General features: G+C 44.2%; 1 protein-coding gene across 1 annotated transcript in view; it reads right to left on the bottom strand.

Annotated features, from left to right (window-relative positions):
* Window positions 1-18628, bottom strand: part of pdzd8 (PDZ domain containing 8) — a 58915-nt gene that overhangs the window by 20931 nt on the left and 19356 nt on the right. Inside the window, exons 2-3 of the mRNA XM_036546879.1 lie at window positions 15052-15177; window positions 9067-9169 (exon numbers count right to left, since the gene is read on the bottom strand). Of these exons, the coding sequence (XP_036402772.1) occupies window positions 9067-9169; window positions 15052-15177 (229 nt within the window). The remainder of the gene's footprint in view (window positions 1-9066; window positions 9170-15051; window positions 15178-18628) is intronic.

Below are 18628 nucleotides of genomic sequence, written 5' to 3'. Positions count from 1 at the left end.
GAATATTAACATTTTGTACAACCTATGGCATTTATGTGGTTGATGAGTTTTTTTTTTCCTGCGTACACTGAGAATGGCCAAAGTGGAGTCCCTGCTTCTGTATGCACATGCTACTACTGCAGAACAGACAATCCCTCCAGTGGAGAGGCCCCCAAGCTCAGACAGTAAAACAGTAAAGCAGTTTATTCCAAAAGACTCCTCCATTTTGGAGATCTCTTCAGTGTTACATCTCGGTTGCGCAAAAAAAGTGTTGTCCGATTTTGTATACAATGAAATAAGGAACCTTCAAGTTATAAAATCATCCTAAATCTATTTCACATAGAACAGAGTAGCTCTGAGGATATAATGGAGCAGAGATGGTGTGACCAAACTGTTTGTAAAGTGAAGAATATGGAATAAGCACCCTCATTACTGAGAGATTACTGCTTTCATATGAAACAGAAGCACCCTTAGCCAGCTGTTGTTGGTTTTCACTGTTGTCCCAACATCTTTGAGTATGAGGATAGGTCTGCTAAGTGCTAAAAACACTAAAAGGAAGTGGTCACAAAAACCAGGAGCTGGAAACACAGAACAATTCTCAATTCTTTAAAACTCTTACAATGGAGTTTCATATCCTAAGAAGAGCACCTTACTTCATAGTTGGGGAACAACAGGAACTTCAAGAACAAACAGGAAAATAGTCTCATTCCTTCTCCATGCCTGTATGCAGACAAAGATTCTGACTAACACTGAAATACTTTATTCTAATTCTTGAAATTAGGTATAAAAAAAGTTCCATCTTTCATTTAACGAGGTGCTTCTTTTCCATGAAAAACCTGTGGGGGTTATGCCTCTTCAGCCAATAAAGCTGGCATATGCTCATTTTTGAAAATCTATTTATTTTAATAAAAAACCAACCTTCAAAACAAGCACTTCAAGACATATTGCATTTTCCACTTCTAATTATTTCTGGTCATTTGCATCCCCCCCCCCCAATTACTTTGCTGCTCCATGAGTGGCATTTGACAAGCCAGGTTAGCTCGAAGGCACTCTTCCACCAATATGCCGATCATCTCCTCCGAAATATTGGTTTTCTGTGACGCCCAAAACAATCTGACCTGCGACTGCGAGTGACGGCAGGTAATTGGGGTTTAATGAGCAATTGTGGCGGCACCTTCGGCGAGACACTCGAGCAAACCAGCAGGAAGTCGGTAATGTGCCAGTGCCGTGATCCGTCATGCACTGAGCCATCGGTCTTCACAGCATTCCCTCCAAAAACTATCGATCGCAGATTCATAGATGACAGCACGGCCCAGGAGAAGCACACCTCTAATCCTTGATATTTTCCCTCAAGACTTCATCAAACAGAATCTCAGTGGCCTATTATTTCACCACACCTTGCATCAAAGGAAAGCTGACTCTATTAGTTTTGTTTTAAAAGTAAGACCTCAAATGACAATGTTTCTGGATAATTTTGTTGTGGACAAAAGGCATTTTGCACGATTAAGGGGCAAAATTTTCTTAATGAGGTCTATTACTAATAGTGCTTCTGAGACCCATATTTTTAATATTTAGGTTGAATTTCAACACAGCCAAGTAATAGCATTAAGGTTGAATTAAACTTTATGGGGTATGTTGGTAACTAATTTATATGGTTTTTAGGTTTTTGTTTTAGTGATGCATCCCTTAGTCTCAAACCAAACACCTTTAGGTGTTTTGGTTTGTCCCAAGTGAGCTCAACCATAAACTCATTCTGAAAAGCCTCGCTGAATTATTAATGATCTTAATGCAGGAACAAACAATAACTTGGCAAAAGAAAACGAGCGACACAGTAACAGAAAATATACATTTCGTTTGCTGTGTTGTCCTGCTCTGTTAACACCTGTGGGCTTTCTAAAACCTAACCTTGGTCTCACGCATCTTGTTTTGCTCCGGATAAGTAGAATGCGATGTAAAATGTCTTGGTGGAGGAACTTTCATTCCCTCAGCTTTCTGGATGGGTGTAGAGGTGCTCTGGGGGGCTGGGGGGGGGTGGACACAGGAAGAGAACAGCGAGGAGCTGCTTTTCGCTGGCGCCTTTCAGCACCCGCTTGATTGCGCCAACGAGCGACGGCGCGCAAACAGGAACATCAAACAGCACAGCGGGGGGGCTGCGTCGGCGTCTCGCCGCTCGGGCACAATGGCCACAGGATATGTGCCCCCCCCCCACAGCCGCCCTGGAGAGCACGCCTTTTGAACACCGTGGAAAGTGGGGGCACGTGTTTTTGGACTTACAGGGTGCTCTTCAGCGAGACCCTGGTGGAACACCGAGGCCTGACGTGTGGCGGGGAAGAATGACTCACCTAATGACAGAGGCTAATCTGCCTTTATTACTGTGCTTCCGGGGGGGGGGTTCTGGGATCATTATTACCGACATCAAGCATGGAAACAAAAGCCCTGTTTGATTCCAGTTTCAAGTTGTCCAAAGTTTCCACCTGTAGCCCACTTTGATCCGCTACCCACATAAAGACATATCAGTGCAATCAAACCACTGTTTGCTTGGTCCTAAACTTTGAGTATCACCTGATTAGCAAAGCTTGTTTTTTCATTTCATACAGAGTATATAAATAATTCATTAACACTCAAGGGAAATTTTGGAAGAAAACATCAATATTACTGCCTCAGATACATGAATAAACTTGTATTCTTAAAGACCACATGCCACATACTAGTTTCATAATTAAGATATGTATGTACCTTTCTCAGGCCTCTGTTTCTCCTAACTGTGGGGAACATAAAGATACAAAAAGAGCTAGAGAGGAAAAACAGTGAGATAGAGAAAAGGAAAGAAAAAAAGAGAAACTGCCCAACAGAGAGAGGTCTTCCGCAAGACTACCGTTCCGCCTTCTGGCCCAGACAGCCGCGAGGAAACCACCAAACTGTCAGTGCTGCCGCTACGCCCGATGACTCCAGGTTCATCCAAGGAGGGGCGCGTTATGCCACAGGGTGAATAAACTCAGGAGGACAGCTCTAATTTCCGGTCTCTGGACCGTGCCAGCCACAGGTTCAACTCCTCGCCCACCTCAAAGAAAAGTGCATCGAAAGTCTTGCCTCTCAGTGGGGGGGGGTGCTAGGGGGAGAATCTCACAAACACTGAGAACGTTGGGTCCTCACGATCTGGACGCTCTGGTTGCGAGAGCACTGTATGTTTGTTTGGGCCCCAAACTGCTGAAAATGAGGGGATCCCGTGAACAGAATGTTCCATTCCCATCGATCAGGGCCCCCCGCACACTATGTACAGCTGTCCGGGACACGTCCTCTGGATCGCTGTGTGTTTTCACAGGAAGGACCCCATGCCGGCCGTGCGTGGCTGGGGACGACCCCGGGGGGCTGAGCCGGTGACATCGGTGTGCCCCCTCATAGTTCCTGGAAGGAACTAAGGAACTAAAACTCCCTCAATATTGACAATATTGTCCAAAAAGGGATGAAGTCTTGACTCCTTGCCCCTAGCCACCAAGAGACATTGATGTGGCCCCTCATAGTTCCTGGAAAGGACTTGCATTTTTTCAACCACCAACTTTGCTCAACCCAATTACCGCGTCACGGTCAAGGTGACCTTTTTCTCAGCAAGCTCATTTGTCTTTTTGGCAGCCATTCTTTTCGCCCCCCCAAGAAGAGAATCCTACGAATTACAAGTACATTCTCAGAACAGCTTATTTGCTTGTAATGTAATGACAACATAGGCCTAAATAAACACCCACAGACCATCAACAGGGCGTGGTCAATCTGTGTGCTGGTAGTTGCAGTGCAGCAGGGTTATAACATGAGGCACGCCCATTCAGTCTCATCATAAATACTGTATGTATGACTTCCTTCTAAACAGGCAAAGCTCCCAATGGCTCTCTCACCCAGGGAGTTAGAGCCTCCTGTTGGGCAGACAGAACAGAATTGGTGTCTGCACCCTGTGTGTGTGTCCAACACTGCTTACCCACGTTTCCCCAAACACACAGACCAGAGGATGTAAAATATCTATATTAATACATACATAAGTAAAGCTACCACACACAGACACACAAACCTATCTATCTATATCATTATCATATATTACGCACATACAGACTAACATATACACGCACACACACACACACACACACACACACACACACAACTACCTACCCTACCTTTCTGTATCAATATTATATATTACAAACGCATGCGCGCACACACACACACAACATATATAGATACTTCTAAAATTCTCCAGCTTCTTCAGTATTGACTCTGTCGATATCAACTCTGTCCAAAAAAGGGATGGAGTCTTGACTCCTTGCCCCTCCGCTGTCAAAAAATATTAACTTGGACACAAACAATGGAATCAGCGGCGCAGATGTGCAAACACGCCCGGCAGGGCGCACCAGACGATAGAGCAAATATCCGGTAATAAAACTCGCTGCTCTGCTGTAATGGAAAAGGGCTAAATTTATCCTGCTGCTACACCCACCCACCACCACGGCGACGGCCACGCTGCATGTCGAGCGTGAAGGTGCACACGTTGGCCTGTGCCGTGCCAGCGGGGGGGGGGGCAGGGGGTGGATGGGGGGGGTGTGTGTGTGTTTCCCTTACCCTCAGTTAGAGGGAACCACTACTCAAACAATCGATAGAGGAGGGAAGCCCAAACACGCCTACGGTGTGTTCACCAGCAAGCCAACTCAAAAAAAAAAAGAATGAAAGTTCAAGTCCTGCTCTGGGATAACGAGTCTCTTCTCCCCACCTGTACAGGGGGAAATGTTATGCACAAACTTCTCGCATTTGCAACCCTTGAATGTGTGTGTCACTGCAGAGAAACTAAGAGTAAAGTAACTGTTAGTCTGAAATCACATAGGTATAAGAGTTGTCAAATAAGAACCACCAAAGACAGACGTGAAACAAAGATTCGAGAAGCTGGCCCACTCTCAACTGTGCTTGACAAAGGCTTCTTTGCTTATGGATGCACACCACAAAAAAGTGTGACACAAACACCACTCACAGCAAGCAGAAACATCTAGAAAACTTTGGGAATGAGCTCCTAAGGAGGTTTGGTTTCTCACATTACATTTACAAATGTTTCATGTATATTTAATGAGGGTTACAAATTCATTTTCTATCTTTTAAATGTCAACAAACATTTGAAAATAAGCACAACCCAAGTTAATGACCATTACTGTGCTATTTTCTAAATGTCCAGTGCATTCAGAGCCTTCCCTGGGTACTGATTTTCTAGAACAATTCAAAGTACCTTTTCAAAGCTCCACCTGGGGAAAAAAAAACATCCCCTGTTTACGTCAACTGCTCTCTTACACATAGTGAACTTGAAATCTGGACGTAACAGAGGTAGCGTGAACTTAACCCAGACCTTGGAAATCCACACGTCTCACCAAGCAATGCACTCATGGAGCTAAAGACCCAGGTCCCTGGCCAAGGGAAGGAGCCATACTCTCGTTCTGCCTCTAGGGGGTGACGTCACCCTCGGCAGCGGACACTCGCGTGCTCACTCAACTCAGCTGAGCCGTCACGCTCAAGCATGCCAGTTCCAATCAACGCAATGGAGAGAGCCTTTCGCTTGATGGCTGGTGCTTGTAGGCTAGAACTGACAAGAGAGAGGGAGACGCTCAGGGAACACACCTCCAGTTTTGCAGAGCTGAGAGATTAATATTCACTACTGTTCTTAAACCATAATCACATGACACTATCGGCCCAACTGATGACCACACCCCTTTCCCCGCTGTTATAAGAGAAGAGAGGGGTACAGCACAATACCTCGCTGGCTGTACTGTAACTCTCTGAGGCCTGAGTGCCTCTGTCCTGCTTTAGACAAAAGCTCTATTTAAAGCCATCTGCAAAACCGCAGATTACAAAACCACCGCCATGCAGCGTCTCCATCTTTGCAATGAATCTTGTGAAAAAGAGACAGAAAAAAAGAAAAACAGGAGCGTGGATGAATGCTGGGTGGCCGTTTGCGATTAGCGAGCGGGTCACAGTTTTAACGCGGCGCCTTCGGATCGCGCGAAAGCCATTAACATACGTCTGCGAAATGAGGAGAGGATTGCGCGGGGGGGGTTGGGGGGTGGTGAGGGGGGCCTCTCGCTGGCTTTGAACAGGGACGGCATCAGGCTCAGAGTAAAATGAGGTAGGAAGGGAGGGTGACCTTTTCGAGACGGTATCGGCTTTAATCCTCGGTTTGGAGCCCTGCTGGGACGAAAGCTGAGCGAGGCTGATAAAAAAAAGCCCAAATGCCAGCGGGGACTTGTTCAGCCACCGGTCGCATCTGAATATTAATACGGGGCTGGACTCTGAGCCGTTTGAGAGTTCCCGCAGTCCATTTGCACAAACATTAACAATAAATGTTGCCTTTTATTTATTATACGCAGTATGTGACATTCCGTTTCAGAGAAAATAAGGCTTGGTGAGGGCAAATTTTAAACGTACATTCGGGGGCTTCTACCACACCGAGTGGAAATTGGCAGGAGTGGGCGTGTCATAGCTGGATTACAGGGGTGTGCTTTCAAGCAATCCTAAGGTTGGAAAGCTGTACAGCTGTCTTCCAGTCAGGAAGCTGATGACACTGGAAGCACTGAGAAGTGAAAGCTACTCGCTTATATATTTGTTTTAAAACCCAGAGCCAATGAGGCATTCTATTTTGACACGCCCACATCCTACTTTGGCCAATCTGGGACTACAGTGTGAAGTTTCTCTTCTGAATAGGAAATAAAAAAAAAAAAAAAAAAAACACAGAACACACTACCGGATCTCAGCTGTTACATAACATTATTTGGCATTTGCCCAAAATGGCTAGCTTCCCTTCACGGCCCTTCTGTATTCTGCAGTAACAAAGTTGAGGTCACCAGCCTATCAGAATGGGAACACATCAAGAACATCAGGTTCATTAGTTTGGATACTTTGGAGAAAATGCAACAACAGGGATCCTTTTGGCCAATTGCAGCAGTGCCGGTCTTGGCTAATGTTAAGCGCATGATGAAAGTTGATTAAACAATAGGATGGATAACACGCAACATGGAACTTCTTCAGAGAATTGACACCCGTAAATAACGCTGACACTTCATGGGAGCTGCCATTAACCATTTCAGGCCCAGAACACACCTCACTGCTGCACATCAGGCAATCCTGTGATTATGCATTATGATGTATTTAAACTTCACCATTGAATGCTACACCACTGAGGTCTTTTCAGTTTAGTGTTTATACATTTGATATGCCATTTCATTTGAGTACTGAAGGACAATAACTTATTTTTGGCTTTATAGCCCGTGTGTGCTTGGATCACGCGTGAGTACAAAGATGACCGACTTCCTTGTTATTAGTCTACTTGAAGAGTTGAATGCTGGGTAATTTCTACATGACATCTCTTTTGAGTTAATTTCTAGCGCATCAAGCTTATTGGCCTTGCCCACAAACATGACACACAGGCAATCTGCCAAAAGTCAAGCACCAGACATATAACACGATGTGTCACACCATGACAGTTAAGTTGGTTTACACCCTTTATAAATACTTGTACCATGAGTCACCTTCCTGAAAGTCAAATAAATGCAACAAAATATGTTGATAAACAGACGTGCAAATATTAAGTCTTGATTTTGGATGTTAAACTCAAAGATCAATACCAATGAGGTCAATGCCCACAGGGAGTGTTCCAGCCACCTCCAGAAAGAAAATAATGAAAACCTTTAAACTTTTAATCTTCTGGTGTTTTCCATTCTGTACTCACAACATCAACTCACAAATTCAGAGTATAACACACCACAAATTTCCATAAGAAATTTCCATAAAGATGTCAGTGAACTGGGAAAGATATGTTGTTGTAAACTGCGGTTTTACAGCAGCTTGTGAATGTGATCCACCCATGCATGGATTTCTTTCATTCTACCATGCCTTTCCCCCCACCAAGAAAAGATGGGTACAGCCCGCTTGTCGGAGAACAGCTTGGAAAAAGATTGAATTACTGTTGACAGAAATTACCTCTTGATCTGATCTGAAATAAACTTTGAGGCAGGCAAATGACATTTCCTCTTGTAGAGAGGACAACACTGCGATTTTGCGCTGGTGAAAGTCTTGCGGAGAAAGTAATTAGGCCTGACATTTTAGTCTGTGGTGGCCATTAGTCAACGGCTCTTCTTACGGGCCCAATGTGAAATGTTAATATCTCAAAATTGCGGCAGCCTGAAAAGGGCCGAACTGGCAACTGATAATTCCCTGCATGTTTAACACCCTGAGAGGCACTCAGAGACACACTCAGGTAAAACACTCAAGTAAAGGAAAGTTTCACTCAAGAAACACTCAAGCAAAAGACAAATTATTTCTCAATATTTTTTCTCTTTTTTGTTTTAAAGGCACCCTTTCAAATATGTCAACTTACTCATTACCCAGTACTGTCACTGTAATGTAAAGTCAAAAAATGCTGTATTTACTGAGAATTTTAACAGTGAAATTCGGGTGTCACTGCCAGGAAATGGTATTGCATGCTAGACAAATTACCGCATAATGCTTTTGCAGACAAGACGTTCAATAAATGCATTTTCCTTGCGTGGATATATTGATCTATTAATGTTTATACATTTAAATTCTGAGAGGGTTTGGACCAAAATCTGCTGAAGTGTTGCCATTAGTCCTGGAACACTGTTTGTCTCACTGAGGTGTTTGGAGTGGGCAGTATGTCAGTAATGGTTCAAATTCACCAAACCCGAGAAAACCCACGAAAATCAATGTAGCTGGAAAAGACACTGCCGCCACCTGCTGTTCATGCAGAGGACAGCAGTGTCCAACATTACAACATTCTGGTCCAGGGGCCAGTGTCAAGGAGCGGTTAAGCCCAGATTCACCTAATTCATCAAAATTCATCTAAACCCCCATGCACTTAGCCTTTAAGTCTGAATAGCTGGCCTAAGCAAGTGTCACATTTTTCTTCCTATACTTACATAACCTTATGATTTTGCTGGTTTCTGTTGGGTAACAGTAAAAACAAGAAAGTTAGTTACTTGAAGCTACAGACAAAGCGCACTGAGGTTGGACTGAATGTGGGTGTTGGAGAAAGGTGAATTTTGAGGAGCCTACCATCTTTATGGAACTCCTGGTTTTCTCCTTCCATTCATGGCTGCTCAACTCCAGGGTGCAGTGAACGTAGGTCTCTCTGTCATATGAGCCTAAGATGAACAACCTAGGTGTGGGACACAAAAAAGCAGAAACTTAAGACTGCAAGGCAGTACAATAAAGCACAGTACACTCAGATACATTCAAGAAAAGTAGAGAGAATATGGAATAATATAGAACACAATGGAGAATTGCTGGGTTAATCTTTGTTGTTATTGTTAGTCGACTAATGTGTTCCCTCAAGGAACAGCCAAGAATCATAATCATCTTATTGTATTCAACCCATTTTGCATTTGATAATAAAGCACCTAATTGGTCATGCCACACTTCTAATATTGTGACGTGTATGGCTTTTGCTTGTGGTGTACTCTGCCTCACTTGTAAGTCGCTTTGGATAAAAGCGTCTGCCAAATGAATAAATGTAAATGTAAATCTAATCTGCCATGCCATTACTTTCAGTGCTATTATCATTAAAGGACATTAAAGTACTGGTACAGAGTACAACGCTCATAACCAAAAGGTTGCTGGTTCAATTCCCCGCTGGGGCACTGCTGTTGTACTCGGGTGTGGTACCTAACCCCACAATTTCCTCAGTAACCCCTGTAACTTGCTGTGGATAAGAGCCTCTGCCTCTAAATGACAGTAATATAATATGATTAAAGGCCTGCTTCTATTGTTACTGCAAAGCTTAAACCCATATGTCATCCACCAAAGCACTCCGCTTTCTACTAAACCCCTATTTGCTCCAGCCTGCAAGGGTGTGACCACAGACTCAGAGTGAAGACTGAGGCTCTGCTAATTAAAAGCAACGGTCAAGCTGATGCAAGACCTCAACAATCACATCTGATGGGACTGAACTAGATTTTAACAGACATTCTGTGTTGCTTTAATTTCCCCCAGCTAGCCCTTCCTTGCACAGGGTTTGCCATAACAGCGTTTTGACTTTGCCTTTGATGCAGTGAAAAGCATAAACACAATCAAACAGATTACTAAACCACCCGCTGGTGCTTCTACTCACAGCCCTCCAGCTGTGGTGAACATTAAATCATGACCCTTCAAACTGCTCTAGCATCATGTAAGAGTGTATGTACTGCCATGGGTGTGAGGTTTCTGGAGTGATTTAGAAGGTACAAAGTTTAGCTTCAGTGTTTGTGCCCAGGCCGCTACTAGTTGTAATGTGACGGAGTTGACTGTTACTTTACTGCCCCCTGGTGTGGGTTAAGGGAAGTGAGGTTACATGTTCATCTGATGTTTCAATTTGCAGTGAGCGTAAAAACTGAATTGCAATTTTGTGTTTTGTTGCCTAGCGCTCCCCTGAGAACTAACAGTAGGAGTTCAGCAAGGTTAGCACTAGAAATTTATTACAGATGGGAAGATGACTGAATTCACCTCCTGTTCCTGTATTTTTGCTGACAAAGTCATTTCTAATGTGCTGCTTTTTATGGATACCTATTTTGAAACATTATTTCATAACACTGATTTGGAACAATTATTTAGCTAAAATAAATTTCACCAACCAAGTTTAATGGGTGTTAATCTAAGGTCTATGCAAAGGATTAGTTTTCATTTTAAAGAAGAATTTTCATTTTTCTGATTGTATTTTCAGTGCTGCAACATCACATTTCACTCATCTCAATTTAAGATGAAAATAAGTCAGCAAATAAATAAAATATGACATGTTTCTTTTTTTTGAGCAAAGAGCGATACATTTTTTTCAGTTTACCTGACAGTACATATTGGGGCAATGTCGCCACCTTGTGGATATAGTTATTCAGATAGGTTAAATACATTTGCTCTTTCCTTGATTGAATTAGCGACCATGTGAAAACATTCACGAACCTGATTATCACATGTAATAAAACTTGCTCTTCCATTCAAAAAGCAAATTAAATTATTTTAACTGGTGATTCTGGAGTAAAGTCTTAAGTTGATTTTTAAATTCACAAATGTCCCATATCAAGTACATCTGTGAAGGATATCCTTATCCTGAGAAATGAAAAAATACATATACACTTTAGTGTACACAGTAGGTTCCAGACACAGGATGTCTGTGAGAGTTGAGACCTGGACAGCCTACACACGCTTCCCTCAAAGCTTTCGAACCTAGGCCATACAGCTCAACCTTCAATGAGCGCTCGGCTGACTGAGCTATACAAGATTACCCCTGCCCCCACCCCCCAAAAAAACTTTTTATCTGAGCACCTTTTTCAGGGTGTACACCAGAGCAAGTCAACCTGTTCCCAAAGGACCACAATCCTCACTGTTCAACTCAAACTGCTGACTCCATCCTACCTGAGTACGGAACCCAACTGGTAAGGAGGACCGGGAAACTGGTACAGTTAAAACAAGGACTATCAAGTAAGCTGTTTAAGTGTAGACCAGAGGCAGCAGACACTGAGGTCCTCTGGGGCTAGTGCTGTAGCACTGCATACTGCATCACATATTATTGTCACTCTGTGGGTTTCACTTAAGGTCAGAGGGACTCTGTGGAAGAGGAAGTGACACATCTTAACTGCTGTCATTTATGCTTAGGAGAACACTTATTTAAGGAACAGGAAAAGAATACGGCAGAAGGTCAGGGCACCCGATGGAATTTACACATTTTCATTGCAGTCTTCACAAGTACTAAGTGGCTTTCATCACTTTTCAGGAAATGACAAAGTGACTAGTTCACCATGTGGATGTTCTCCCTCTCTCCAAAGGTCACTTGCAGCTTTCGGCGGTCATTACCTGAGAGCAGTATGAAAAATGGACACACCCAAACCTCTAAAACAGCTTTAAACAGGTTTTAGGTTTTTTTAAAAAAAATTTAAAAGTGCTGTGCCTGAATATCACTCGCTCACACAACAAATCCCACAGTTAAGCTGAAGTTTAAAAAGAAATTTCTCACTCTCATTTTCTGGTGAAAATCCCTATAGCTGTGTGACAAAACAAACAGCAGGATGAAGTGTTGGTAAGGCCTGATGGCATCAGTGAAAAGGGGGAATAATAAATAAGCATACATATTTATGTTTATAAGTAAATAATTACAAAAAGTACCACACGTTAACATGGCTCATTCACACCTCTTGTTGTGGATCTTTGGCAAGCAGTGCCACAAACCACGATTAACCAAAATAAAACAATAGGAAAGAACTGAATGTTCAACATTTCAAACAGAGTAATGCTAACAGGAGACAAAAAAGCATGTCTAGGATGTGGCTTCACTATGCCTTGCTATCGGTCAAGTTGGAGTGATGGTTGGAATGATGGTTTCGGGTTCGATGATTCTGCCAAAAAAGGATGTAGGGTGATGGCGGCCTGGCTCTGGTGCCCTAACGGGGGTGTGTGTGGTGGGGGGGGGTGCATTATTAATGAGGAGCCCTTTCTGGATCTGCCGGGGCGAGGCACACAAAAGCGGGCCGTGCGTCTGCCAGACGGCCAAGCAGACGCGGCACGCAGCTGCGGATCTTTAAAATTTCATCGCGGGGGAGCGGGCGCGGGAGGGACTGGGAGACGCCGGAAAAGGGACACGCGATCCGGACCAGGGGCTCCTTCAAGGGCCCCGCCCGGCCGTGGCTGTCATTGTCACAAAGAGAGATTAGGTTACTTAAGGGGGGTGCCTGTCAATGAAATTAACTGGCGAAGCTGCGGCCTCGTAGGTTTCCTTTCTCCCCTGCGGTTTGGGAGGGAAGGACACAGGTTGCTGTGGTAAATTAGGGCCGAGAGCCTTGACAGGCGCCGGGGCCGGAGACAAAAGGCGAGGCACGGGTGCTCGGCGTGGCATGCTGCCTCGCAAAAGAGGAGACAAAAGAGACAGCCGTGACCAGGATACGCCACAGAAACCCGGTCATTACTGTTAATTAAGGCAGATATAATCTATTCACCGAGCGTGGCTGGCTCATGTGGAATAACAGCCCTCTGATACCTCAGTCAAGAGCAGGCGAGTACAGAGAGCTTTGGATTAGCACCTCTCTTATATCCAACATAACGGGCTGATGAGAAGTATAGTCAACATAAAACATATAACACATGAATAAGTAGAAATATATATGTAAAAATATACACAGATCCATACAGAGATTCTGTAAATATATATAGAAATATATATGATTCATTTCAACAAAACACAATACTTAATAATTATACAATAAGTTACATCAGGCTGTGAAATAATATATTTTTATGAATGCATATAAAGAGTGAAAGTGGGATTGTGGTGCCTTTTCTTTTGCACAGTCTCCTGCAGGGAGCACTTTGGTGCAGTAACAATATATGTAGGGAGAGAAGATCAATACACTTCCTGTTCCCATTAGCCTGTAATACTGTCGGGGCGCCCAAAGACATTCATTACTACGGAGCTTTCGCTGTAATGGGAGGTTATTACACCGTGTCACATGGAAATTACTCATCACTACACCTCACCACGAATCGAAAAAGTCCAGAAAGATAGTATGATTTATCCCTCTGGCAATGGGCCCCACCATCCATGGGGAACCGTGGAGCCCCTTCCTCCGCTGTTAAAATCAAGCCGTTGCGATGTTGGTGGGATGTGACATCGTGAGGTCATGTGGGGTTATTTTTCAGAGTCCTGCGGGGTTCCAGGGCAGCAAGTGCACGTAGGTGCTGATTTAGGACTGAATTCCACAACTAAAATTTCCACCTTGTCCATTGTAAGCTGAACTGGGAAACTGGTCCCAGTCCAGCAGTCACAGGCAACTCCTGCATGGAGCTCCAGTGAGGGTGGGCGTCCTGCAGTGATGACTGACAGAGAGAGGGGTAAGCGCACAAGGCCGCTGCTCCACGCACTTCCTCTGGCAAGCGTGGCTGTGTGAACTACACACGCGTGCACTGTAACTGAACTGAAACTATACTGTGCTCATTAACTATACTGAAACTGGTGGGCAGCCAGCGAAAATCTCAGGCCCCTCTCGTTGGGGGAGCAGATCACAGGCCGCTGCAGTCACGACCGAATCAATGCATGCATACAGTCACCTCTCATGTTGCTTGGCAACAGGGAAAGGGTGGATAGTTCACTTCTGCCCATTTCACGATGGAGAACTGATTCAGGACTGACAGCTGATGACAGCAGGCAGGTTCTGGCCTCGAGGGCCTGCAAAGCTATGCCTCAACAGGTGCTGTACCTGTAGGTAAGCCATGCATGTCGCTGAGGAATCACAGCCAGGTGGAGCTATATCTAAACCACCAATATCAGAGACATGATGAAACGACGAACAGAGTCTCTCTCCACTGCTCTGAACCTACCAGCTACAGATATGTGTGCTTTATACTTGGATTAGCCTTGTGCAGAGGCGTACATTTCCATTAGACATACAGCTCTAGATTTGTGCCTGTCAGTGACAGTTCAGTTTCATTGTGTTATGCAAAAGTGAAGTATTCAAAACCTAAAACAGTATTGTGTGAACACAACCTTTCTTGTGATTGGCACAACACTGGGCTCCTGCAGGAATGTGAAAAAGACACAAGGAGCAGTTGAACAGTTTGTGTCAGGTCAGGTTCTACCAGCTCCAGGCTAATGCATAAACACCGAGGCGCTGTTACTTCATCGGTGTCACCTTGCATCAGGTGTTGCTGCAAGATCTGACTTGACTTTAAACAACTTGATCCAATATTAACCAAAAACAACATACTTGGCGGGAAGCATTCGTGCTGCTTGTTATTACTTGGCCTGATACTGGCCTTGCATTCAAAGCATCCCAATGTCACCACTGGGTTTCAGCGTGATGAGGCAACAGGTCCATACACTTGTGCTTTACTACAGTGCTGCTATATCGCTTAAACAAAACATTTTTCATCACAATAATGTTGCTGAAATGCTGTGAGAACCTTACGTGTTATAAGTGTGTGGTGCAGTGCAGTTGAGCCCTTTGTTTTAAAGCCTGGTGATGATGGAACCAGTGTATTCTGGGAATGCTGTGTTTGATAAAAGGGGGAAACGGGAGAGCCCACCTGCTACATTCTACCAGGGTGACCTTCAGCCGGCCCTCCACCAATCGTGTGTCCTGAATGGAGAGGTCCAGGTCACAGGTCGTCGCCAACGGTGGCTGCACTTGAAATGGGAAAAATGGTTTGTATCTGGAGGGAGGAAAAAAAAAAAAAAAAAAACAGAAGATCAAGCATGAATTCAACGAGAAACATCGTCAAAAAACAGACTCACTCTCTCCCCACGGCTAAGACATGAGCACTAAATCTGACTGGGGAAAATATGACGGTCAAATATTCTACTCCTCCAGGAATCAGGTAGAGGCACAGAAAAATACAGTGTATGAGTCACATCTATGCACCAGCTAGCTCCCTTTTTTAACATTTTTCCCTTTTTTAGGAAAAATGCAGTACGAAAAACACACAGGGTGCAAGTCACTTCCCTTTTTTACCAGCCCCTGGGGGCACAGTAAACAGATTTAGAACAGAAAACACACCAGAGAATTGAATTGGAGCGTGACCGACCATTGAGCAACTCGAGGTATGATGAAAGTGAAAGGCACTGGCTTCCCCTTTGCGTCACTCGTCTCGAACCGAGCGCACAAACAACGAGGATGCTGGGAGAAGGGCGAAGCGCTCACAGGAACGGTCTCAACCCGTAGCGGGGGTTCTGCGGCCTGCCTTCAGAACCCTCCTGTGGCTCAGAGAGAGCTCTCAAACCAAAAACATGATACAAAGAAGCATCATAGTTGGATAAATATTCAGTGAAGTTAGTTCACATTGGACAGCCAATGAAACAGGGCAATAGGAAGCTCTGACCTCTGTAGGTGAGGCGTCACTGATGACATTTTTAAATCTTCAGGTCACAGATTCTCAAGTGGTGAGCCTCCAGTACCATTCAGGGTAACCAGTCATAAACGCTGACCCCCCCCCCCCCCCGTTCTAAACTCTGCATAATGTACTACCACAGCTAAATTCTGCTGGTAGTAAACCTGTATGATTATAGATTCAGGAATCATTTCTATAGTTTTTAGTAAAGCAGGGTTTGGACAAAGCAGAGAACTGAGGCCAAGGAAGAACCTGGTTCTGCTCTGTGGATATTTTAGCAGGTGGCCTGATGTTACCTCCCTGCCACTGTCTGACAGTCATTTAGTCATTCTTTGCTTTTCAGTAGCGTGTTCCTAATTCACGCCGGTCCTTCCCACAGGGCCTGCCTGGTGACGATGTTCAGTTTGGCTCTGGGAGAAGCTGCAGGGTGGTACTCAGGGGAGACAGGTATGAGGCAGTATGATCTCCACTAACTGGTTAGGCAGCCATTGTCTGCCGGAAGGGCTTGTCCCACCCAAGCGCCATGAGCTCAGCACGTTATGAAGCCATGAATCACAGCATTCTGTAACAGCGTTCTGTCAGAGAGCCCTCGCAGCCAACAGCGGTAGCACAGAATACCATCCTTAGTCTCTAAAGAAACGGACTGGGCGCAGACAAAACCCAGAGCCCATTTCTCTGTTTTCGAATGCTAAATGGCGGCTGTAAAAGACCAGACCGAGCAACTGTCGACAACAATTGGACAATTTAAATACGAATGACATATTTAATCTGCTTGGGTGGGAAGACAACGCAGTGTTCAGCTGTATCACGGGCAACCGCTGAAAGTAACTTTCAATCGATAACTGACACAATGGGACCCCGGTTTCAGGGCTGATTGGGGTGGTGCCATACGCCAGGCCCGGGTGGGGGTGGTGCCACTCTAGCAGGAAACCCCTGATTGTTCGCAGTCCCGGGCAATTTCCTGCTTGGAGAGCAGAGTGGCGCGACCTCACCCACACACCCACAAGCACATTGTCTCCTGATGAATGGAGGGGCACTGCGACTGGATCTCCACCAGAGGCTGAAAATGCCAGCACCACACAGCTCCCCAGTGAAACTAGCTCTGCCATCATTCATTGGCAGTAGTTGCCATAGCAGCAGCTCTAGTTTTGACAGTGGGAAGAATAGAAGAATTATCATTGCAAAGACTGAGGTGGTCGTATTAAGAGGCACTAGAGTTGTATTATAATAGTATTATAGTGTGTGACACAAGTGGTAGTAGAGTATTTGGCACTAGAGTGGTATTAGAGTATGTGACACTAATAGTACTAGAGTATGTGGCACTAGAGTGCTATTAGAGTATTTGACTCAGTATTTGAATGCTTGTTAATTAACCACAAAAATCAGAAAAATCCACAGTTTTTGTGTCATATCAAAATTCACACAGGTGATTCTAAGAACCTCGAATGAAATAACAGATAATTCATTGGTATGAATTTGTGAGTGAATGCAGATCTCTTTGCAGCGAGTTTTGTACACACATGAAAAAGTGAAATTTATGAAAAAGGGGATTTAATTATTTGAAATATTCAATTTTGGGAGCCACAGAATACTTGTATATCACATTAAAAATGCTCATCCATTATGTGCATATATACATATACATACACACAGATACTATATAGAGGTCTATACCGTATACTTCCAGTATATCTGTATCTATAGAACTTGTACAGTGTTGCATTTCTTATTATTAGTTATACACTGTATTTTGAGTATTTTTAGGCAAATATTACATTCCATTTGTGATCAAGTGGGTCTGAACTGATTGCTTCATCAGATCTGGATTTCAACATGCCGTCATGTAAGATCTTGTTGTTTTCTCAGCTTTCAGCAGGTCTTTTTCAAGCAGTGCCTGTGAACAGAGCTCTTGTTTTCTCTAAGAACGGGTTTGTTAAAATGCACACCATTCCTGTTTTCCGTCTGGACACAGCCACTTTCCAGCTTTATGGGGCTGTTACGTTTAACATTAGAGCCTGCCTTCAGCTAGGCCTCATTTTTTTAAAACGAAGGGCAATCTGATACAATGCTAATGCACCACTGCAGGAGGGAGACATTTTTTGTCATTTGCCCAAAATGACTACAAAACCCTTGCAAAGCTGTTATTGGTCCCTGATGCATAAGCAGGCCGGGCACTGTCCAAAAGCCTCAGTGGGAGGGGCTTTATCCGAGTCCCACCTCCTGAGGTGAGGGCTATATTTGGAAACCCGGGTAATCTCCTTTGGCAGGATTGGAAGTGCTCCGGCAGACCTTTCGGATTGGAATCACACTCGTCCTGACACTCGGATGATGACACTGTGAATGGACAGCTCCCCTGGTACTCAAGGTGTATGTCCGTTGTTCATTAAAACTGCGGCCCTCCAGGACAGGACCTGCTCGTCCCTATTTTCAACTGGAATTGAATTCAAGATGAAAGTTTGCATTGATGACATTTCCTTTGGTGTATGCATGGAGGTGCTGCTCCAACTACTACTACAGCTGTTTCCTCCTCTGGGGTTTACTACAATTACTCCAAGCACATGCGCTACTAGCGATGAACATTTGAATGTTCTTTGAATACCATGCTTGAATTCTACAATGGAACACATTACTGCATGCCTATACATGCATATTTATACATATATGCATACAGAAATTATTCAATGAAATAAAATCTGAATTTCTGAAACAAAATCTACAAATTGGGCAGCAGTGGAGCAGAGTGGTTAAGGAGCTGGGGCACTGCTGCTGTACCCTC

The sequence above is a fragment of the Megalops cyprinoides genome, chromosome 15 (genome assembly GCF_013368585.1).
Source record: "Megalops cyprinoides isolate fMegCyp1 chromosome 15, fMegCyp1.pri, whole genome shotgun sequence".
NCBI classification, from domain to species: Eukaryota; Metazoa; Chordata; class Actinopteri; order Elopiformes; family Megalopidae; genus Megalops; species Megalops cyprinoides.
Note: the sequence above shows the minus strand (reverse complement) of the source record. Positions and strands in the feature narration are given on the sequence as shown.